This window comes from Monodelphis domestica, chromosome 3, assembly GCF_027887165.1.
Source record: "Monodelphis domestica isolate mMonDom1 chromosome 3, mMonDom1.pri, whole genome shotgun sequence".
Taxonomy (NCBI): Eukaryota; Metazoa; Chordata; class Mammalia; order Didelphimorphia; family Didelphidae; genus Monodelphis; species Monodelphis domestica.
In genome coordinates this window covers 320,313,059-320,338,553 of record NC_077229.1, presented here as the reverse complement: position 1 = coordinate 320,338,553, position 25,495 = coordinate 320,313,059, and the positions used below count along the sequence as shown (strand labels likewise).

Here is a 25,495-nt window from a genome sequence, read left to right as displayed (position 1 = left end):
GAGACCACACCTGAACTCAGGGCCTCCTCTATTGGCCTACCTCTCAATCAAATGAGCTATCCCCTATTTTAGCTTTGTGTGTGTGTGTGTGTGTGTGTGTGTGTGTGTGTGTGTGTGTGTGAATATTGGCTTTCCTGTACTAAATTATAAACTGATTGGGAACATACACTTTGTTATTTTGTTTTTGTACCTAGAGCACTTACTAAAATGTCTTACCCAGAGTAAGTGCTTAATATAGAGATGCCTGAAGGACTTGTGATTTCATTGTTACAATACTTTCTTCCAGAAATCCAGATCATCTATAACTTAAAACTTATCCTCTATAAATCCAGATAGTTATAACTTAAAGTCTTAGAGAGTTGCCTGAAGATCAGAAAATAATTATTTGAACCCAGGTCTTCCTAATTCTAAGTGCAACATTCCAACACTATGCCAAGTTCCCTCCCTCCCTCCCACCTTTGTATTTACTGTATTTACTGACTTTCAAATCTCTCATAATATGAAAAAAGACCTCCATAATCTTGATTACTTTGCTTGTTTCCTTTGGGCCTTTTTATACTTTTGTGGTGTCTTATTGGGAAGAACAGTGACCATATCTGCACAAAACATTCTAGATACTAATGCACAATGTGCTGTACAAGGAAAATATGTAAAGAACAGCCAGGTCATTTCAGTAAAAATAAAAAAAATCATATTCCAAAGAAAGAATATGCAAGGGTTGTTGGGAAGAAGTTTTTCCTAACTGATAGGGAGCTAATCCCTCAAAGTAAAAAGACAATTCTCTGGATTTGATCCAATCATAGAGAAAGCTGCTGCTTTTTACCACAGAAGTAACTTAAAAACAAAACTGTTTCTGGTTAATTTGGGTGTATACTTTTTATCTTTCCAAATAAAATTTGAGTTCCTGAAGGATAGAAGTTATGTTTCATAAAACTTCTCTTTCCCTATGTGGAACCTCCTACAGTGATAGGAACATGGAAGTAGAAGTATTTTTATATATTTCCCACTAAAAGTCTATTAAAATAGTTAAATTCCACATTTGGAGCTCTAAAGACTCATCACTGACCTTTGTTGTAAAAAGGATGATACATTCATAGAAACTTTCAGATTATTATTTAATGTATTGGAATTTGATTAATAAAAAACATTATGGTGCTGGCAAGTAAAGGAACCATAAAGATGGACAATAGCAAAATCTTAATAATTATGAAACATCAATCAATTGAGCAAGAATTTTTAAATGTCTACCAGTTGCCAGCACTGTCTCAGGTACTGGGGATGCAAATATAAAAATAAGATAGCCTAAGTACTCAGGAGTTGACATTCCTATTTTTTCAACCCTTATCAATACTGTGTATTGCCTTCAAGGCAGAAGAGTGGTAAGGTCTAGGCAATGGGGGTCAAGTGACTTGCCCAGGGTCACACAGCTGGGAAGTGTCTGAGACCAGATTTGAACCTAGGATCTCCTGTCTCTGGGACTGACTCTCAATCCACTGAGCCACCCAGTTGCCCCCTGACATTCCTATTATATGGTATCAGTAGCACGGTAAATCAATATGGTGATGGAATCTTGGTGTCCAAAATGTGGGAGCAGAACAAGGAGGGGGGGAACCAACTTCTCCAGTATAGATTTTTGTTGTTTCTTGTTTTCACACTTAGCCAAGAAGTCAGTGGGAAAAGATAGAGCAAGTTGCTTCAACTTTGTGATAAAAGACCTATTGTGTTCCATTATTTCATTTTTATTTTTCCAAAAAGGAAGTGTGGGCAAAGTAGGGAAGAATTAGCAACTGTATGAAGTAGCTCATAATTCACTACAGAAGCCACAGGAAGATGTAGAATTTTGTTAAAATAATTTAAAATAAGTATAACTTGCTGGAGTGGTGGTGGTAGGGAGGAAAGATATATAATCCAAAACATAATGTAATATAAAACAAAGGCATCAGTTTTTTTTAAGAATTAAAGTAAAAGTAAAGTAAAAGAAATTTAACAGAAGTAACAGAAAACAAACATACAATTGGTTTATTCCTTCTTCATTTGTTTGGCTCTATGATAATGAAATATTTTACATAATAGTATAAAGGTTTGTTGGATTTTATTCTTTATCTTTTATACTTATTTGATCTTTTGTTTTTCCTGACTGTTATTTTATTTAAGTCCTGAGATTTCATTAGAGATGCCTGGAAAACTAAATAATGTGCCTTGTTCCTGGTCATACTATTGAGGCATTGGTGTTTCATGCAGTTGGATGTGGCCAAGTAGTGAATGTCTTCCTGACTCCAGGCCTGGCATTCTATTTACTGTGTCCACCTAGCTGTTCATTTGTCTGTCTACATGCCATATTCCCTCAACTGAATGCAAACTCCCAAAGGACAAATACTCTTTCATTTTTGTCATTAGATTCTGAGCACTTTAACTAATAGCTTGGGATTTGAGAAATATTCATTGAATTGAATTATGTTCCAGGTTAACAATAGAAAGAATTCAATTCAACTCAATAAACATTTATGAAAGGGCACAAAAGAAGAAAATCAAGGAAATTGTGACTTTAACTAACGGGACCAGATGGCACAGTTTGGTTTAGGCAGTAATGGTGTTCCCTAGCTGGCACAAAACTGCATAGAACAAACCTTGTATTGGGACAGACAAGGCCCTGAAGGCAATGTACAGTTTTAGATGAACTGAGAAGTGTTGTAGTTTTCTAATTAAGTAAATAAACATTTAATAAGGTTTTTCAATGTACAAGGCCCTAAGTGCGGGGAATATAAGGCTGGATATCACATAAACCCTGATTTTAAAAAGTTTAAAAGAGTAAAAAGAATTTGCACAAAAATAAATACCATAATATTGTAATTATCGTTTTATAATTGTTATAAATAAAATAAAAATATATAAACAAAAATAAATACAATTAGTACAAAAATATCATAGTAAGTATTGTGATAAATGCATAAAATTCCAGGCACAGTGATATGAGAAATTTGAGCAGAAAGATATCTCTTTTAATTGGAAAAAGGGTGAGGAGGGAATCTGGGAAGGCTTCAATATAGAATAGCCCAAGTAGGACTTTGAAGGAAAGGAATTTTGTCGGCAAGTTCCTAAGAAAGCTTATGAAAATTTTTTGTACTACCTCATACTATCTCACCTAAACTAGTTATGTGATGGTCTGCAAAATAACAATAAACTTGGAGTCCTGAGGACCCGGAACTAAGGGTTTGCATTGGTAGGACGATCAATAATCGGGGAACTTTCCAGGCTGGCACTTGTTCCCTCTCTCCCTTTTTCCTACACTACTGATCTAGATAGGATATCAAATCAAGACCAATTTTATTCCAGTAACAAAACTAGAGGAGAGTTTTCTGATTCAAAGGAAGCTGGCAAACATGAGACTATGAACTAGACAATTGTTGGGGGGGGGGAGTAACTGATCCTGATTTCAAAGGATCACAGATATTAGTGGTCAACAAGTCTATCTTGTCATTTTATAGATGTGTAAACCTAGAAAACTTAAAAGCATTACCATAGACTGATCATACAGGTAGGAAAGGGTGGATCTAGAATTTGAACCTGTTCCTCTTTCAGCATATCCAGCACTCCCTCCACTGCATAATACTAATTTTCATTCCTGCCAGAAATGCATGTAAGGGTAGAGCTAGAATAAGTCTGACTTAAATTTTCAGTGTAAACATTCATACTTTGGAAACTGGCAAACTACAAATCAGAGTTTGATTTACTGTTTTGTTCATTGTTTAGACCTTAAATAATGGAGAAAATGTTAATGGTGCAGATTAAATTTAGGGGTCATGGATACATTTTTTGGGGGGAGAGTTGGATGTTAAATACACACACACACACACACACACACACACACGTACACCTATGGAAAACCCAAGACTCCAAAGAAACCTGGGCCTCTGGGAGATCCTGCTTTTCTGATTGATGATTACTTCTCCCTGGCAACTACTTTAGGAAGGGATCCAGCTATGTTTCATTTCACCCCAGTGATGTATTTTAAAAAAAATCCTTACTCTCCATCTTAGAATCAATATTATGTGTTGATTTCAAGGTAGAAGAGCAACAAGGGCTAGGCAATGAATGTTAACTGACTTGTCCAGGGTGACACAGGTAGGAAATATGTGAGGTTACATTCTCAGGATCTCCTGTCTCTAGGTCTGGCTCTCCTTCCACTGAGATACCAAGGTACTCCCACAGTAATGTACTCTTTAGACTTTTCTACTTTATCATCAGTCATACTCTGTTACTGGAAAAATTGCTGCCCTTAAGCAATACTTTCCTACTCCTCTGCTTGAACTGCATTTTAGGAGTGATTACTGCCATGAGCACTTCAATCATGCCCAATATATTTTCTGGCCTTCTCTACCTTCTAGTCAACCTCTTTTCTCTCATGTAGGAACCCTCTTTGCTTTTCAAGATGTCAACATAAGTTTTATCCCCCATTAGAATGTAAGGTCAATGAGGGTTAGAGCCATCTTGTTGCTTGTCTTGGTGTCCCACAGCCCTTAGAACAATGCTTGGCACCCAGTAAGTATTTAATAATATTCTCTTTCTGCTTCCCCACATCTGCATCCCTTGAACTGGTATATTATCTAGGGAAATGATATAAGAGAAGGAGCAAATAGAAAATCATGGAACAACTATAGTATAGATACCAAACAGAAAACAGTGAAACCTATTTGGATTAGAAACTCGGAAAATGAGCCAATTTTAACAATGCATGATTTGTAAAGCATTGCACCTTCCTTTTTGCTGGCAAACATGATGCTGTCATTGAGTCCCATTTTAACACCTATCTTGGAAAGTTCCCTATTATATATCTCTATCCATATACTTTGTACATTCTGATAGCATATAGTCAGCTTGAACTTCACAATTTTAGAAATGTTTTTGCCTAAATAGTATTTAATCTGTTTACCAATAGTTTCCAACTTACAAGGTCAAATTTTTGGCTTCCACAAATAAATTTTCCCTTAAAATAGATTATGTCAAACTCCAGACAGGAAGTGGTGAAATGCAAAATATAATATTTGATATCCCTTAAAATCTCATTTCTAAAACTAGGTTGGCTGATGGGTATACAAACTTTGCAGAAAAGACACCCACTCGTCTTTTGGAGGCTAGAAAGTTGTAGAATTAATTATGCAAAGAAAGTAAAACGGTTTTCTTTTCAAAGTCTCTCACCCAGTTCCACATCTTGATCATCTGTGAGCACAAGAATAATATTGGGTCTGATGTTTTTTCTTTCCTGTTGTACACGCCCTCTGAACCTTGGGGATTTGACAGTGGTGCAGAAGCTTCCCAGCAATTCTGTACCCAGGACAGCCAAAACCAGAGTCCAGCAATAGGACTTCATTGTAGATGTTTTAGTGTTGCAAAAGAGACCAAATGCTAATTTCTTGGTTGTCCGGAATCTGTGGAGTCAGAGAGAAAATGGGAGGAGGGAGAAGGAAAGGGAGAAAAAGAGAATAAAACAGAAACTCAAATATCAAAATAAACTTACAGACAAGTCATTGAGATAAGTTAAAAATGAGTCAAAGCACCCAAAAGATGACAAACTTACACACGTTTTCTGTAAGCTTGAATATTTTACAAGCTTACTCTCTTCTGGGTTCCAAATTGCTCCTTGATAATTTCAATTTCATTGCCAGCATATAATCTCCAACCTCTACTTCATATATTTTGGGAGAGCAGATAATTCCTTGAATTAAGTATTTGGGTTGAGTAATCAACTTCTATGCTGCAGAGGTGACGGAACATCTGTCGATGGAATCCTAACAGAGAGGAGAAAAAAATGCAAAGGAAGTATCAGTCTCAGAACTTGAGACAAGTTGTTCTGATCTGGAATAACCCTTCTGAATAGCCCACACCACATCTTTTTTCCCCCCTTCCAAACACGAAAAGAGGAGAGCAGAAGGAAATAAAATAAAAGACCAATTTGAACCAATTAGTTCAAATTGTATCTTCCTATTCACACCCAGGCTTTGATTTGGTCATTAAAATATAAAATAAAAGGCTCATTATCTGTGCTCACATTTTAAAAATCCTTAACAAATGAAACATTAGATTCTAGCCTGTCAAATAGCAGAACATTTCATGTGCCGGAGAATATGGGGATAGGGGGTCTGAAGAGCTGGGCAGGTAGGTGCTGAGAGGGCGCTACAGGTCGGGATGGGAGCAGTAATGTTAAATTGGAAGAGAGTTGACTCATCTGCATTAAATATCAAACCCTTTTAAATCTCTATGGAAGGCATAGATGGTATTTGTAATCTGCATACTATTACGACCCAGGAGCTTCCTTGCTCCTGACAGAGAGTGAATCTTAAGTGCCTGGGAAGCCTTCCCCCAGTCCCGATTGTGAGAGCTCCTAGGTGCTCCCATCCATGAGGGGGAGAACTGAGCCCACTGTTCCTCGGGTTCTTCCCCCCACCCCTCCAACCTCAACACTGGAGTGCCTATCAGAGCCCCTCTCCTGATTTTTTGGTCAAACAACCTCACTATTGTGAAGCCCCATTCCCTGTGAACACCCAGCTTCCTTCAGCTTGGCCTCAGCTCATCTAAACCTGCAACTGAAAATGATTGAGTGTATGGGGACTAAAGGTTAGCCGCTCCACTCTCACGTTTTCTTTTCTTTTCTTTTCTCTTTACATTTCAAGTCGAAGTCCTGCAGACCTTGTGAAAGTCTCTAGGGGAAAAGGAAAAGAAAGGACAGAGAAATAAATGCTCTAGCTCTTTAGAGAATCGATCTTCTAAAATTGTCTCATTTTCTCTCAGGTTCCTAAAAAATGGCAAAAGATCTCACTGATCTCCCTACTGCCCCATTTTGAAGGCCTATGAGAAAGTCTGTATGGAGATTACTGAGCCCTAAAATTAATTAGAAAGGAGCAGACTTCATCAGACACTTGATACACACCTGAGGCTTTGTAACTAGGCAAGGCAGTGTTAGAAGAGAGCATTATACAAATAAGCGTGACTAATTAAATGAAGCACTGCATTGTGGGAGGAAAGTACTCTATCACGCATTTCAGAGTGCTACAGAAATTTCCAATTTTGTAGACAGGTAAAGGAGGAGGCAAGGTGGAGGGGAAAAAATACAGCGCCCTGTTTAGTTCTGGCCATATACATGATTTTGGCTTGCAAACATACACATCCCTATTATTTTAAGCTTTAAGAGACAATTTTACAACCAGCACTAATAGTGCTCACTCTACAGTTTCCAATTACTCGGTGCATGTGTACATGAGAGAAAAACTGAACAAAAATCCCAGTGTCTCTAGCATGGATATACTGACTGTATTGCCTATGGAACAGCATTCCATTTCAGTCTAACCCTATGCCCAGGCAGAGGTCAATATACAAGATTCAGCTTGCCAATCCTGGGGCTTTTGTGGCAGTTACAGGGCATTCTGAATATAAAAAAGTCTACAGTTAGTTCACCCTAATGGCTTATAGTTCATATACTTCTGTGCATTTATTTAAAGTTCCAGACTTGAAAGAACAGGAAAGCAGGAAGAATAAGGAAAATGTAGGGATGAGATGACATTTACACTTCCCTCTATGTCTAAATTGATGATCCTATAATCTTATGAAGCGATGAGTGGATCAGCTTAAATAGGCAAAAAAAAAAGTTTCTTTTAATGATCACTTCACATGCATCACCAATAATGATAATGGTCAACTTAAGTTTCAAATTTTAAAGTATCAAGAGTGCTTTCTCTGTGAGGAATATGGATACTGAAAGCATTAGTATCTCCATTTTACAGAAGGAAACTGACACTCAAGGAGTCTTAAGTAGTTTGCCCATGGTCACAGTATCACAGGCAGAATCTGAACCCAGATTTCCTCAATCAACATCTTACTCTGTCACCGGTGCTGCCTCTCAACAAAATCTGATTACCTACAAAATCTGAAAGAATGTGGGAGAAGACAGGCTGGATGTGTTCCCCAGATGGTCACATAGAATACCAAACTTTGCACATCTTCTCAATCCAGAAATTCCAGTCATTCTTAACTGTACTGAATAGTGACATGAAGAGTAATTCAATAATATTTCTGCCCTATACTGGGAAACTGAAATTTCCTTATAATTGTATCTTCACAAGAAAATAATTTGCATGAACCCTAAACAAGAAATTTACACTTTCCTTATTTCCTCCTTATTCCTTAGGGGAAAAAAATTAACGTTGTCTTCTTAGTGTATAGAATGTCTCAATAAGTATTTCTTTAAAAAGGAAAGGGAGAATGTCTTTGATAAGATGCATTGCATTGCATTTTTTTTTGGACAATTTAGTTCCCTTTCCTTTGGAGAAACAAAAACTATTTAAATTATTCTGCCTTAATTTGTTAATTATTCCAGTAGTGCATTAAAAAACAACAACATACCAACGGGAATCCCTCCCCACAAAAGATTAATCATCCATACTGGTTGAATTGAACTTAAAAAAAAATCAACAACCACACACAAAACCTCTTACACAGACAATTCTTTCTTTAAAAATGACCTTTTAAAACCTGTCATCCTCTCACAGCCTGGTTTCCAGAATTTAAAGGAAATGAAGTAAAAAAGAAAACAGGCAAAATGCAAGACTTGACAGAAGAGACAAGGATGCAATGTTTGCATTGGATACTTTGTGGTGGACTACAAATGTCCTTAGAGACATCACAATTTGTCTAGAGAAATAGTAGAAAACGAGAGAAATTAAAACAGAAACTTTTCTCACACATGGAAATCAAGCTTAGGCAATTGTGTTCTATCCAAGAATCAGGACTTGAATACAAGTAGCCTTTATCCAAGCCATTAAGCAAAAAACCCAAATGTAGTTCCCAGTCATCTACTATATGGAAAGTTTAATTGTCTCTTTGTATAGGGCAGCCAAGGAGAAATGTAACTGTCATTCAGTGTTTCAAGACATAGAAAAAGAAAAGAGAATAGATTTGTAGCCAATGGGGTTGGTTGGGGTGTAATTCATATATGATCTTCTTGTACTACATAACTAAAGTCTAACACCTAATAACTGCCAACAGAATGGTTGGGGACAATAGCCTTAATAATCCAGGATGTGTTACTTGTTGAACAGTCAGATTTGAGGGATGTAGGATAGTGTCTAAAGTTGATTGCCTATTGACTGTTCTCTGATCTTGTCTGTGGTTACACTGAAGACTTCATTCCCTAGAATTCTGGGAATGGACTGGTTCACAAGCTTGACATTCATTTAAAACTCTTTCTTTTTCAGACAGAGATCTTGTACCTAAAATATATCAAGAACTTTGTCAAATATACAAGAATATGAGCCATTCCCCAATTAATAAATGGTCAAAAGATATGAATAGATTTAGTTTTGGGATGAACAAATAAAGACACATTTTAAATCATTATTGCTTAGAGAAATGAAGATAAAAACTGTGATATTTCACACCTACAGTGATAAAAAGACAAAATAATGAATATTGGAGGAAAAGTGGAAAATAGGGACAGTAATACATTGTTGGTGGAACTATGAACTGCTCTAACCATTTTGGAGATTAATCTGGACTTATACTCAAAAGAGTTATAAAACTGTACATACCTTTTGACTTAATATTACTATTAGATTTATTTCCCAAGGCGATCAAAGAGAAATGAAAAGAAACTACATGCTTTAAAATATTTATAGCAGCTCTTTTTGTGGTGACAATGAATTGGAAACTGAAGAGATGTTGATCAATTGGGGAATGGCTGAACAAGTTGTGTTATATAATTGCAATGACAAACAAGATGATCACACACAAAAAAATGTGAAAAGACTTCTATGAAGTGATGTAAAGTAAGTAAGCAGAACCAGGAGAACATGGAACATATTAAAAACAATAATGTATGATGATCAACTGTGAATGACAACTATTATCAATAAGACAAGAATCTAGAACAGCTCCAAAGTACTAGTGATGAAGAGACATCCAAAACCATAGAAAGAACAGATGGAGTCTGAATGTAGATCAAAATATACCATTCTTCACTTTCATTTTTTCTAGTGTGTGAATTTTTTGCTAGTGTCAGAAATATTGTCTTATTTCACAACATGATGAATGAGGAAATGTGTATTACAGATGATATGTGTGTGACCTATATCATATGACCTGTCTTCTTGGGTAGAAGGAAAGAGAAGGAAGGGGAAAAAGAATAAGACAGATTTTTTGATATAGATAATTTGAGAATTTCTTAATATAAGCTGGATAAGTATAGTTATTATAATTTGTTACATATTAATAATGCATCATATGTATTACATAATTCTTGTTAACATTTTATGTTATATTTAAAAAATAAAATGCATGTCTAAAATCCAAACTCTGCCCCTCTCCCAACTTCCCTATTATTTTGGAGAGAAACATACTCCTCCCATCCCTCTATCTCACAACCTAAATATTGTCCTTAATTCTTTACTATCTCTCATTCCTATAGCCTGTCCATATCACCTTTGTAATATCTCTTTACTATGTCTCCTTCTCTCTTTTGCCACTGCCACCACTCTAGTGCAGGCCCCCACCACTTCAAACCTGGACTATTTCTATAGTCTATTGATGGATCTGCTTGCTTCCTGTCCCCCTCCCTTCCAGTCTATTCATCATTCAGTCACCAAAGCAATTTCTTAAAAGACTAGCTTCGATCATGCCACTTTCCTATTTCAGTGGCTCCCTGTTGCCCCCAGGATCAAATATAAAATCTTCTGGCATTCAAAACTCTTTATAACCTAGTTTTCTCCTACCTGTCCAGTTCTCTTATACCTTACTCCCTGACACTTGCTCTTCAACCCAGTGACACTGGTCTCCTGAATGTTCCATGATGTATACATATTTGCCATTTTGTGTTTTTATTCTAAGTGTAACAAAAACTACAAACTAATCTCAAAATGTACAAAATCTCAAGTATGAGAAAGACAAGGTCAATGTCAATTTACTGATCATAGAGATGTTTTCAGACAAGATAGGTACTCCCACATGGGGCAGGGCAAAAGGCAAAGCCACACAACTAGCAGAAGATGAAGAGGAACTAAAGAGACAATTGAAACTGCAGAGAGACTTTGGGTCAGTAAAGTACAATTATTCTCTGAGAATTTAGCCAGGACTAGAAATTTTATCTTAAAACTATGCAAAAGAGAATACAAACACCAACAATGGTTTGAATCTGTCTCTTCTCTGTAATCTATTCTCTCTCTCTCTCTCTATTTCTCTGGATCTCCTATAAAAAAGACCTTTTTTTTCTTTCTTTGGAATCTCATAGCTGACAAAAATAAAAAAACAACATATACTCAATCCAAGAAATGTCTAGTTCCCAAGTTAATTCATCAAAATTCTAAACAAAGATGATTGACTCTATCTGTTTCCTTCTGGGACAATTATATTTTCATACCATTCCTAATATATTCACACATCTTCCACCTCCTGGGTTTCCATTTCGTGCTAATTTTCCTGAGTGGATACATTATATTTAGCCTCAGAATAAACACCAGTTGACAGAGATTCTCCCATCCCATACCTCTGGTAATTTCTTTTAAGCAAACATTTACTAAGCACTTGCTAACACAAGTAATTGTGTTAATAAATATTTTATGAGTTGAATCAAACTATTGCATTTTTAGATGCTGGGGACATAAAGAAAAAACAAACGAATTCTTGGACTCACAGAGATGACAACCAATTGTAAACAACTAATTGTTTCCTAAATCTGAACTACAGGTCCTTCAGTGTATTGCTTTTCCTTAAAAATTATAGAATGAAGTTTGGTTGGATGTTGAGAAATTCTCCTCCCTGCTTTCCCAAAGAGAGGAGAGCAAAAGAGAATAGCTGAAGAGAACCGTGGTTATGAATAACAAACAGTGAGCTGAAAGATTTTGTAGAAGCGACTGGATATTTAGGTTTTGATCCTTTAGATTACTGCTACTAAAATTACTTGATGTTTGCTAACTTATCTCACATCTATATACTTCTGTTTCCTCGCCTATAAAATGAAATAATCTCATTTCTATGGCACACAGGAGTTGGGAGAACAGAATGAGCTAAAGTGTTTGAAAAGTATGAAAAAAAGTAGTATATGCCATTATTTTAAAAATTTAAAAATATGCTATTATTTAAAAAATTCTGATGAAGTTGGAATAAACTGATATCAGTAAATGCCCCAATCAGTCATGTACGTTATAACAAGCCAAGCTTAGAGTAAAAGTTCCTGGTGATATGACCCTTAGTGTTGAGAAGTCTAGATTTCCAACATGTATCATGGAAACTTTGACACCTCATCACTTCCAAGATGCTATTGAGATAACAGGCTTTGCTTCTCAGGAAGTTTTAAATATTTTGGATATGGAATCCCTTAGTTACTTACTATTATCTCAGCCATCTCAAATGCTTTAGGTTCTCTGCCACTACATTCTTGTTCTGCTTAAATAGATTTCACTAAAATGTTATATCTAGAAGATGCTATTAAAGGGAAGGAAGAAAATGACACATAGGGAAAAGGAATGGGAGAATATAATAAGAGAGACCAATTTTGTCTATTTTTCCAAGACATCCAAATGGAAGTATCTACAGATTACAAGAAAGAGGCCTAGAGGGAGAATTAAAAGTTAGTGAAAGAGATAGAGATTTGGGAGTCATCTACTTATTAGTGATAATTGAAATTGAAAGAATATATGAGCTTATGAAAGGACTGGATAAAGACAATGCAAATAGCTCTGGGCAACGTCTAGAGGGAGTGAGCAGAGGGAAGATGAGAATCTAGCAAAGGCAAATGGATGATGAGGCTTAACAGGAAGAATAGTAAGTAGTCTGCAGTCCTGAGACCTAGGCACCAGGTGTGGTTCTCCTGTCGGTGGCCAACTCAATTCATTTCCCTAAAATTTAGTTTCCTCACCTTTTGCCTAAGGGTAATACAACCTATTTCAAAGGATGGTTATAGCAGGTTGTGTTTAAATGCTAAGACACACAGGGCCATGAATGTTCTACCAGCTAAATTCCTAAACATCTTTTAATACCTATTCAAATATCATCTCCTCCATGAAAGTATCCTTGATCCTGGAATCAGAAATGATCCTCCCTTGCTAAATAATTATGAAACCAGTAATCTTGGCCTTAAGAAGATGAGAAAATCTTCTTTCTTTCCACATTTGCTGGGGTAGTACCACATTTGCTATGAGTGAGTACCATGGGCAACCATATGGATTATTGGGCATATATAGCCCAATTCACTTAATGTTTTTGGTTACTTTTGCTTTTTTCCTTTTTTATTATTCTTTGTTGTAAGAGAGCTTGCTGCACAGGGGGAAGGAGGAGCAATTTATTTGGAAATGAAATTTATTTGTAAAATGAAAAGATTACTAATTATTTTATGATGATCCTTCTGCTATCTCGCATGTAAATTAAAAAAAAAACACTTCTATGCATTCATTTTGTTGTATTTTGTTTTTATTTGAGAGGCAGAGTTGGTATAATGGTTAAGACACTGACCTTGAAATTAGGAAGAAGTAAGTTCAACTCTTCTCCATGGACACTTATGAGCTGTAAGACCCTGGTAAGTTATTAACTTTTCTGTGACTCAGTTTCCTCATGTTTAAAATGAGGATACTTTGGCTTGATTGTCCCTAATTTTCCAGATTACTCCTCTAGCTATGATCCTTCCCCCTTTAGAATGAAAACTCCAAAAAGTCAGCTACCATATCATTCTTGTTCTTTATAGCCTAGATTTAACATGAAACTAAGTTGTATATTGTAGTTTATTAAACTAAAATTCAACAGATATAGTGGTTAGAAAGGTATGAAGAGAGCCAAGAAGACATAGTCACACTGGAGCAGCTGTTACAGAATGATATGGAGAAGATTATGGTCATCGTTGTCAAAAGCACCAAGCAGAGGCCCAGATGAATGAGGGCAAAGGAGAAGTAGTTGAATTTGGCTAGGAAAAAACCTCATAGTTAACTTCAGTAAAAGACATGTGTACTAAAAGGTGAGACTGTTAGCTTAAAAAAATCAAACCAAACCATGATAGTGGGTTTGGATGTTATTATATATGGCATTGATTTCAAATCAATTTGATTTTCTTGAGTAGGAAGATATTCCAAATGTGGACAAGGGCACAAATAAAGTCATGAGAGATAAGAGACGGAAGGAGGATAATAGGGAAAATTAAGTAGTTCAGTTTAGTTAGAATATAGTATATATAAAAAATAATAGGAAGGGGACAAGGGTGGAATGGTTGGTTTGATGATAATAATACAAATAATAGCTAACATTTATGAAACATTCACTCTTTGTCAGGCACTTTATAAATATTCTCTCATTTGACCCTCAATAACTCTGAGAGTAGGTGCTAGTATTATTCCCATTTTACAGATGAGGAAACTGAGGTAAACAGCTGTTAAAGTGACTTGCCTATGATTATATGGCTAGTAAATGTCTGAGTCCAGATCTAAACTTAAGTCTTCCTGATTACAGGCCTAGGGATTTTTCTATTGTGTCACTTGGCGGCTCCTAATTTTGAACCAAATTATGGATACTACAGCATACTCCAGTGGAAAGAGTTCTCATCTCAACATCTAATGCTCACTACCTGCTGAGCCAATTATTTCATCTCACTAGGTCTCAGATTCCTTTTAATCTATGAAATGAGGGCATAGGATTAACTAGCCTCTGAGGGACTCATGAGTTCTAAATCTCTGATCCAGTGACTTGGCTAAGGAATTTGTGTTTTAATTGATAAGACAACTATATATCTTTGGAAGGTGGAGTGGCTTTACAAAAGCAGTGTTTCTAAGTTGTATTATAGATAGATTAGAGTGAGGAGAAAATTAGATGCAAATAGACCATTAGGGGGCTATCTCAACAGACTAGGTAAGAAAAATCTAGACTATAGCAAAGTAACAATTTCAGTGAAATCAAGAAGAAATTATAGCAGCTCTATTTGTGTGGCAAAAAACTGGAAATTGAGTGGATTCCCCTCAATTGGGGAATGGCTAAACAAATTGTGCCAGATGATTGTGATAGAATAATATTGCCACATAAGAAATTACCAACAGGTCAATTAAAAAAAAACATTAAAAGATCTACATGAAATTATGAAGAGTGAAATGATCAGAACCAAGAGAAAATTGTACACAACAACAGAAATATTGTTTGAAGAATAACTTGTGTCTGCCCACCTCTAGAGAAAGAACTGATAAACAGAAATAAGCAAGACATAGTTTGATATAGATATATATCTGTGTCAAATGATGCCTTCTCTAATGGGGGGAGGGGGGAGAGGGACAGTTACCTGGGTATTTTAATGTAACAATAAAAAAAGTAAACAAATTTAATTTTTTAAAAAGAATTTATAAGAATATGGTAGTTACTGGAAGCTGGATGGCAAACTCATTTTCAACAGGTGTTTTGTAAGTAAATAAAATCCATTCTATCTTTGCATTAGTACACTTCCTGTTGCTGAGCTCTTAGCTATTTCTTAAAAAGCAAAATGGGGCAATTGCAGACAACATTATCAGGCAAAAAAATATAGAGCCTCTAATTCAATTTCTTCTGTGCTATCAAGCCTGCAGCCATTTAAAAAAGTACATTTACCATGTACCATGGTAGTAAATAGCAGGATCTGCTGCCTCTTCTGGAAGGCTAATCCATTAAATTCAGCTGTAAAGCAAAGGATTTCTAAGGAATACACAGAATGTAATTGGTTATCTGCATTTAGTCTATACCTATGTGATTTATAGAATTCTTTACCAGTTCATCAAATTTATCCACCAGTCTTCAATTTATAATCTGACCATTATCAGGATATTTATCAGTGGCTTTAGATGGATTTATATACCTGTCAACTAGAATTTCTGCACAAGGCCTAAAGCCATGACTTCATAACATCATTATAGAAAAAAAACTGTTTGTGGTTCATATGAAAATAACACTGTCTGCACTGAATTAAAATAAGTGCACACATTTTGACTTCAGAATTTAAAGTGCTTTTAACTTGACTTTAGTAAAAAGAAAATGTCTATGCAAGGAAGAATTTTCAAACAACGAGAGCCACCAAATTTGGGAAAGGCAAATACCTCATCACTAGAGGTCTTGATGTGAATGAAGGTTGGATGACAGTTAAGGATACCATATTACAAGTTCCAGGTTGAGTGGTGATAGGGTTACATTTCCCCTGAGGTCTCTCTTACATCTATGAAAGTCCGAGAGTTACAAATTAGAATATAGTATTTTAAGTTTCTAGAAATATGCCACACATTTCCTCCCATCCAGAAAGATTAATGTTTTTAATCTATAGAGAAGTGAGAAAAATAAATTTACAGAATGCAACTTTTAAACAAATTAAGGGGCAGCATCACGATTTCTCATTCAATCTGACATGCAAAGAATTAATTTCATTAGTGATGGTAAGCTTGTAGTCCAATCTGTGTACATGGACATTATAGAGACACAATCATCTCTTATTACCAAAATGTCAACATTTTAATAATTACTCCCACTTTAAACTTATCTTCTTACCAATGAATTTACTTAAAAAAAAAAAAAAACTTCCTATTTTAGTGCTTGCAGGAAGTGCACTTGCTGTACAAAGGAGGCGGAGATGGTTAAACCAGATGATGTGCCCCCACAAACAAAATCAGCCATTCATGAAAGCTGGTCACCAGAGGCCATTTCAAACAAAGCATATTTCAAAGGACTCTAAAGTAATCCCTTCTCTCTACTGATTTGGTTTCCATGAAGTCTCAAGCACATGTGCAGTACAAAAAGGAGTCTTATTAAAACCTGATGTGATATGGGAGGGAATAATGCAATGCTTCCCAACTGCATTTGGGATCTGAAAGCCATCAAAAAGGAAACCAACTTTCAATGATATGTATAAGCTTTCCAAAACCTGTGCATCAAAGGTAAAGAATGTTCACTTGCTAATGAAGATAACCAATTAATGATATATGGTGTTCTTAAGTGATTTTAAACATAAAATTTGGATCATTGACAAATTGATAGGGAAAACTAAATATTTTTCAACCAGGATATCTTTTGCAAATAGAAAATGCAAAATTTGAAAATCTTTTTATAACTAACATTTATATTGTGCTTTGTTTGTAAGAATATTTATATATGTATATACATAATGCAGGTGTGTGCATATTATATATGTATATATCTTCACAATATATTCTCAGAACAATTATATGTTCCTTGTGGGCTGAGATGATATCATTCTGTCACTTTTGTAATTCTGTCTCCAGCACCTAGTACCCTTCCATGTTATATAGAGGGCTCTTAATACATGCGCATTGATGCCTGAAGTAGTTGCTACTTTGCTGGCTGTATAGTAGATAGAATCTGGAATATGGAAGACATCTGTTCAAATTCTCACTTTCTAGCTCTGTGAAATTGGGAAAGTCATTTAACTTTTGTCTGCTTCAGATTCATCTTCTGTAAAATGAAATACTAAAAGCATGTAGCTGTCAGGAATACAGTGAAGTTAAAATATACTAATTTTTAAAGCATTTAGCAAGTGTTAAAGTGTTCATATAAATGCTTTCAGAAAAACCTGGAAAGACTTGTATGAACTGATGCAAAATGAAGTAAACAGAACCAAGAGAACATTGTATACAGTAAAAACAATGTTATTTAGTGATCAGTTGTGAACTTCTAAGCAAAACAATAAACCAAGATGATTCCAAGGCTCTCAAGATAAAACTGTTGTTAACCTCCAGAGAAAGAACTGATGGAGTCTCAGTGCAGATTGAAGCATACTATTTTTCACTTTCTGAATTTTTTCATGCTTTTTTGGATCTGTTTTTTCTCTTACAACATGACTAATATGAAATATCTTTTAGATGGCTGCAGATGGGTAACCTATATTAAATTATTTATCATCTCAGGAATGTGAGAAAGGAGGGAAAAGGGGAGGAAGAGAGAGAATCTGGAATGCAAAATTTAAAAAATGAAAATTGAAAATTGATTTTACATGCAGTTGGGAAAAATAAAATAATAATAAAATGTTATCATTATCATCATCACCATCCTGATTTTCCAGATGAAGAATTTGAGTATCATAAAGCTAAAGTAACCATTGTCACATAGTTGCTAAATGTCAGATATTACATTGGAACCTCTTTCTTTCCTGACTAGCTCCCACATGCTTCCACTAGATCACATTGCTGCCTAAAAATTACAGTGTAGCTAAACTATATGTGCCCTTAACTTGGTTCAATAGTGAGGCTTTGTTTGAGAATACTGCCCAACACCCTATCAATCTTAAAAGGAGCTCAAGGATCTGCTAAGCCAGTTTGGCCGGCCAAAGAATTTCACCAAGATTCTAGGGCAACATCATGCTTTACAGTTAGTTATTTTAAACTTCATGGTGACTAGGAACACCTAGGTGGCTCAGTGGTCAGAAAGCCAGACCTGGAGATGAGAAATCAAATCTGACCTCAGACACTTCCTAGCTTTTTGATCCTGGGCAAATCCCCTAATCTCAATTGTCTAATGTCATTTCTACTGTAGAACTTAATATCAATTCTAAGATAGAAGGCAAAGACTAAAAAAAAACCACCAGAATTGATGGTGACTAGGAAGATGGCTTGTCTAACAGTAGTGGAACAAAGCAGGGTGCTTCAGACCTTGCCATATTTGAATACTCAAGGAACCTGGAAGGATGTATTTCTAATTCTTTATCTAATAACAGTTGCACGTTGTTGACTGCCCTCTTGAAGTACACACAAAAGAAAGCATGTTAATGATTGTGAGCCATTTTACACTATCAGTTTCAGGTTATCATGTCTGGTCCTGGCCAATTTGCTTTTGCTCTTAGCCACATAATTCTTTTGAGCAAGATAGGTATGAAGCGAGGGTTGCAGTGAGACAGCCAAGCAATTATTCTGATATGTTAACCTCAGGGCAAAAGAGCTCTTTAAAAAAACATTGAAACAAAATTTCAAATAATGAAACCCTAACTATGGAGCTTTTCCATCCTGCCCTGCCACCAAAAAATAAGCCAAAAACAAATCCAGCAGGGGGTGAAGGCTAGAGTGGGGGCTTACAATAAAAGCTTAGCCACTCGCAAGTTAGCTAAATACGACAGTGTTGGCTCTATAGAAATTCATTGTTATACAGAAGAGTTCAATGTGTTATAAATAGTACTACGTATCATGTATAATAAATGTGTATATGTAATCATTTTTATATATGTTTTATATTGTAACAAGTCATATATCTGACGATTGTTACCAGGCTTTTCATGCGTGCCAGGAAAAACTCACCAATTTACTGCCTCTTTTAAGTTGTTGGGATTAGATTCAACTCAGAATGGAGCCAATATTTCCACATTCAAACTTATAAATTCATTAGTTTTATTGGAAAATAAAACCAGGCAAGGAGAAATGGGCTTTTGGTGTTCCAACCTATATTGAACACAAAATAAGTACTGCATTTTTAAATTCCTTTAAGACTTTTCCTTTGACTTTCTTCAAGCTAGCAGGTTTAGAGAACATTTTGTTTGCAAACAGTTTCCTGACCAGGCATCTTTCCCAATTCTAATATACTGGATACCTGCAAGTAAATTGTGACACTTAAACACACTCCAGAGAGGCAAGCCCTCACATCATTAAATAAAGCCCCCCAAACCCCTAGTGTTTAAGCAGCCCACAGTGTGGAGCAGTAGACACACTCCCATTAGCAAACAGAGAAGAGGACAGGACCAAACATGCTCGTACAGAGAACAGGAAGATGCTTTGTGTCATTTTACATGAAGGCTGATCTACAAGGTAGTTATGTTAACTGGAGTCGGCAAGCTGACAGAGAACACCAATTAAAGGAAAGACACTGGGTAAGATGAGCTTTCTAAGAGGTATAAGACCAAACATTTAAAAATCACTGAAGATCAAGCATTTTGGCACTGAGTGCCATTATTTCCTAAAATCTCCTTATAGTTAGAGCACTGACAAAGGTCTAGAAATTTTCTGATAAGGGTTCAGTTACATCTGACTCTTTGTGACCCCATTTGAAGTTTTCTGGGCAAAAATACAGAAATGATTTGCCATTTCCTTCTCCAGCTCATTTTAAAGATAAAGAAACAAAGGCAAACATGGTTGAGTGATCTGAGAAGGAATTTGAACTCAGGTCTTCTTGACTTCAGGCCTCCAACCGAATGTACTACACCATCTCACTACCCTTTCTGATAAGTAATTTTCAGCTGAAGATAAAATCACCCTCCCAGGTGTAGCAATAAAGGAAGAAGAGTGGTTTAGCAGGGAAAGAAAAAAAAAAGCATTGTCTCTAGATTCAGGCTCAATTTCATCTCTCATACTTATGGTCTGTGGACTTTAGGCAAGTTATCTAAATTTGATGGGCCTATATCTTCTCAACTCTGAAATGAAAGAGATGGATCAGAGAGTCCCCAAAATCCAATCCTGCTCTAGAACTAGGATCCTAGAAACAAATAGTCTGTATGGGCCCACCTTGTTTTTTTTTCTAACCCTTTTGTCTTCTTCACCTCCTTTTGACTTGGAAACATGGCTTTAACCATTAGGTCACTGAAGGAGTATATGACCTCCCCAAAAATTCATCTTCGATTTGTCTTACTCTAGGGATAGGTTCAAATCTGGCCTACCTGCTACAACATGAAAATCACATTTCAAAACAGACTTCAATTGAAAGTGGCATTTTTATTTTCCAAATCATGGGGATTAAATTCCAAAGGTTTTTTGAGATGGAACATCCCCCTAATTCTCTCCTGGACTATAGTAATTCAGAAGGAAAGAGATGGAGGAAGAAATGGTTTTAGTGGACTTCAATCTAAATATTTATCAAGTGGGATATGGTAGCCAAGAAAGCTACTGTCATCTTAGGAGAGACATAGTATATAAGACCAGAGTTGACAGTCCCTTTGTACTCTACCCTAATCAAACTACATTTGCAATTTGGGGTTCATTTATTTTGTGGTTGCTTAGTCATTTGAGTTTTGTGTCCAACTTTTTGTGACCCCATTTGGGGTTTTCTTGGCAAAGACACTCCAGTAGCTTGCCAATTCATTCTCCATGGAGTCATTTCTAGGTGTTCTATTTTAGGAAAGACACTGATAAACTTGATAGTATCTCAAGGAAAGTTAAGTGAATAGTCAATGACCTCTAGTCCAGAAGCCAGGAACTGAAAATGTTTCACCTAAAGAACAGAAAAGAGGGAAGGGGCATAGGATAGCTACTTTCAAGTATTTGAAGGCCTGAGAGGAGATAGAGGGATTAAAATTGTACAGCTTAAGGTCAGAAGGTAGCACTAAGAATTGTAGGTGGAAGCTTCAAAGTGGCATGATAAGGAAAAAAAATTCCTAATAATTAAAGGGATTCAAAAGTGGAAAGGGCTTTCTCAGGATCAAAGTGGGCATCCCCTGTAAAGGTTTTTAATTCACCTCTGCTTACTAGGTTGGCATTGGTTTAGCATGGTTTCTTGTTCAGATATAGGTTCAACTAAATGGAGTTTAAACCTAAGATTCTGATTCTGTGCAATGGCTCTACTATATCTCCTCTTCTTATTCAGAAGAATCAGGATAGCATAGGGTGATACTAGGCTAACCTGGTAGGACTAGGGAATCATCTGTGTCCTGAAAGAAGTAAGATTCTGCATTCTCCTAAACTAGTTAATATCTTAATTAAAGCACTTATTGTCACCAAGTTCCTAAACAAAATTGCAAAGTAAGGAAATATTCATTTTCTTGTACTCCTCCCTTGCTCTCTCTCACCCACACCTCCTTCTTCCTCCCTATAGACAGTTTCTCTTATCATCCTCTGGTTCAAACAATCAAAAAATTAAGAACTGACCAAAAGTCTATTATGGGTTATAAGGAGTTGAGTACACAAAATCAAAAAGACTGTCCCTGCCCTCAAGGAGCTTCATGGTATCTCAAAAGATATGATTGCAAAAGTCTAGCTCCTGCTAGGTAGCTTTCTGTGCTTTGTATATAGTAGGTACTTAATAAGAGCTTGATGAATGTATGAATGATGAAATTCCAAAGAGTAGGTGACTAAACCAAAGAACCTTTAATAATATAGATATTGTTTAAGGGTATTTCAGGTGTTTTTTGAGTAATCTGATGCTCTCCTTCCCTACCCCATCACACTTTTATGATGCTAAGGAACACAATACACAGAATCAGCATTACACCCACATCCTATCTTTGCTTTTCTTCTGTACCTTTGCCAGAGCCCCTGAAACCTTGGGGCATAGTAGAAAAAAAGTCTAGATTGGCACTGTAAACCATGAATATTCAAAACAATGAGTCATGTATCCTTAAATGCAGAGGGTACCTTTATTTGTTCCCTATTGTATAGCTTGCAAGATGTCTTGCAATGACTGATTAATTCTTACAGCACTGAGGCAGAGCTGAAAACATTTGTGCACAGTCATAACCATTCATAGACTTAGTTTTTGGGTTCTAGCTTTCTAGAGACAACACCATTGACTCAGCTATGGCCTCTGTGCCTGTTGAGCTTTCTGGGTCTCAGTTACCCTATCAGTAAAATGAGAGGGATGGGCACAATGATCTCTTTAGTTCTTTTTATTTTAAATGGTATATGTAATCTAGAGGAGAGGCAGACTAAACTTTTCAGAAGGAAAAGTCAGAAGTACTTTGGGCTCTCAGCTGTCAATCTTTGACCTCGCAGAAACACATAGGGCGTGTGTGTATGTGTTCAGGGGAGTAAATTGGATTTAATCTCCCTTTCTAACTTCTCATCCATCATGAGCCAAAGAAGGGAAGAGAAAAGAATCTTCAGGAATTGTCATGAGGACAAAATATTCACTGAGATATTTGCTAAGAAGAAAGTGATAGAAATATGGTGATGGTATAGAGGATAAAAGGAGGTGGTAGATAGGAATCTACTATCCAGCTTTGGGTTATTCTCCTTCCCATAGTCTCACTCATCTTCTGAATCCAACTATAGCCAGAGATCTTCCTTGGCAGAAGCTATCTTTTCAGAAGAGTAGGTGAACATTATTGTGATTGCAAGATTGATGTGATATGCAGATCTCAAGGATTCTTACTCAACTCCTAGAATATACCAGCATTTAGCAGATGTGCAATTATAGAATTCAGGACGTATCTAGGTGAGGTCCATGAGCATACTAAGAGCCTTTATGACCAGCTACTAGTTGGCATAAAAGTTGAATTTTAGTTCAGTTTCAGTTTTTTTTTTTTACATTATCCTTTACTTTTATTGATGTGCTTTCCACTGAAGACCTGATCTGAAGACTGGCTTGAGGGAGGGAAGAAACTAAGTTTTAGTGGTTTCTCAAACCTAGTAGACTACCCAAGCTAAGTAATTTCCCTTGCAATTACATTAGTTAAACCACAAGTGGCATGATTTTACCTGACTGCTGCCATTAGCTACAATGATGGATTACAACTGAGTATGAGGAAAAGAAGGGAAGAAAAGGAATTAAGGCCCTTTGGATGAGGCTCCTGAGAGTCTCTGAGTCAGATTAAGCTATGAGGACACTGTTCTAGTTTGGTAAATTCTGCCTTTCTTCATTGCTAATTGTTTGCTATTTAATCCGTTCCTATATATTTACTACTACTACTACTAATTACTGGCATTTCTAAATATGTTTAGTGTTTTATGTCCATTGTCTCATTTAATCTTCATAATAACACTGGTGCTACAGCTGTTATTGCTCTCATTTTATAAATGAGACAACTGAGGCTGAGATATGTTAAGTGAATTGCCCTATATGGTTTTAAGTGTCTGATTTGGAAAATTAACTCTGGTATCTGCTGACTTAACGCCCTGTGACCTTTTCACTTTTCACTCTGCCTTATAATTCCTACCCTTGATCTTCATCCTACCCATAAACTCCAATGCTTCTTCTCTAGGTTGTCACTGCTTCACTGGCTACATTCTCCTCTCTTCCCCATCTTAAACCAGTTGATCTGGTTCAAGATTGTGAACCAGTTCAACTCTACATTCTTTTGAGTCTTTTGCACCCCTTACCTTCTTGTCAATCTTGCCCAGCCAAGCTTCAGCCTTGGGTTCCCCCTACCATTTGCTACCTTCATACCTATTCATGTGCTAAAGGAATGTGGAGAAAATCATGCAGTCATGTTGACTGGGTTCAGTATAAATTTATTTTGCATAATTACAATTTTGCCCTTGCTGAATTAAGATAACCCTTTTAGAATTTTCTAATTAATTCATTATCCCACTTACTGCAGTGACTTTTCCAACATTTCTAATCCCTTTTCAAGTCTCCCATGGTTCTCTTTCTCCCTAAGTTCCATCTGACCTTAACTAATAGCATGTCTCATCTCTACTCTTCCAGTAATATTAACTTTTTCTCCTTGTCTACTGTCTACTTCACCAGTATCTACAAATATGCCTACGTCTCCCCTATCTTCTGTTCATTAATAGCTATTATCTTGAATCTCTCCTTCCTTATGTGGCTAAACTCCTTGAGAAAGTCATCTACATTAAGTGTCTCCACTTCTTTCCTCTTATGATCTTCTTAACTTTCCCATCTAGTTTCTCACTCCATCATTCAATTGAAACTACTCTCTGTAAGTTAATAAATGTCTTTTAATCACCAAATCTAAAGGCCTTTCTCAGTCCTCATTCTTCTTAACTTGGCAGCCTTTGAAATTCTTGCCTTCTCTTCATATTCAGATATTTTTTCTAGGTTTTCCTGACACTTCTCTCTTCAGGTTCTTTTCCAATTTGTCTGACAGTTCCTTCTCAGTCTTCTTTTCTGGATCCTCATCCAGGACTTGCTTACTTACTATGAGTATCACCCAAGGCTTAGTCGTAGGCTTTCTTTTCTTCTAAATCTAAACTATTACTAGTGCTAATCTCATAAACTCTCATTGGCTACTGCAGGAGCATTTGGGTTGGTATTCCTGCCTCAAGTCTTTCCCCATTCTAGTCCATCTTCCATTTAGCTTTCAAAGTGATCTTTCTTGGTCTGAGTGTGTCACACTTTTGTCTTCAAATTCAATAAGTGACTCTCTTTTGCTTCCAAGAGTACTTGTGAGATGAGTAGTATCAGTATTTTCAAATAATTTAATGAATAAGGCACCTTCCCAGGACTATCCAACTAATAGCAACCAGAGGTAATTAAGTGATATAGTGGTTAAAATTCTGGGCTTGGAGTCAGGAGTACCTGGGATCAAATCCTACCTCAAGACCCTTATTAGCTGTGTGATCCTGTTGTGACACTTGATTTCTTTCATCTGTAAAATGAGGATAATAATACCTACTTCACAGAGTTGTGAAGCTAAAGGAGATAATATATGCAGAGCTTTGCAAGCCTTAAAGGACTACATAAATATGTGCTAATTACTAAATTAGCACATTATTAAATGCTTGAGATGAGATTTGAACTCAAGTTTCCTACTTATCAGTCCATCAACTTATTTGTTATGTCATGCAGAAGAGCTTTGTTCCCTGGAGAAACAAAAGGATCCTTAGGCAACTGCCCCTTTGTCCATTATGTTAATCTG

The 25,495-nt window shown here is 36.3% G+C and overlaps 1 protein-coding gene across 10 annotated transcripts in view; it reads right to left on the bottom strand.

The window, feature by feature from the left end:
* The window catches only part of SULF1 (sulfatase 1), a 201,558-nt gene that overhangs the window by 89,337 nt on the left and 86,726 nt on the right, over positions 1-25,495 (bottom strand). For all 10 annotated transcript variants that reach the window (XM_007487007.3, XM_007487001.3, XM_007487008.3 and 7 more), the window contains 2 exons: positions 5,576-5,786; positions 5,197-5,426 (listed from right to left, as the gene is read on the bottom strand). In XM_007487007.3, coding sequence (XP_007487069.2) covers positions 5,197-5,368 — 172 coding nt within the window. In that variant the 5' untranslated portion in view covers positions 5,369-5,426; positions 5,576-5,786. The remainder of the gene's footprint in view (positions 1-5,196; positions 5,427-5,575; positions 5,787-25,495) is intronic.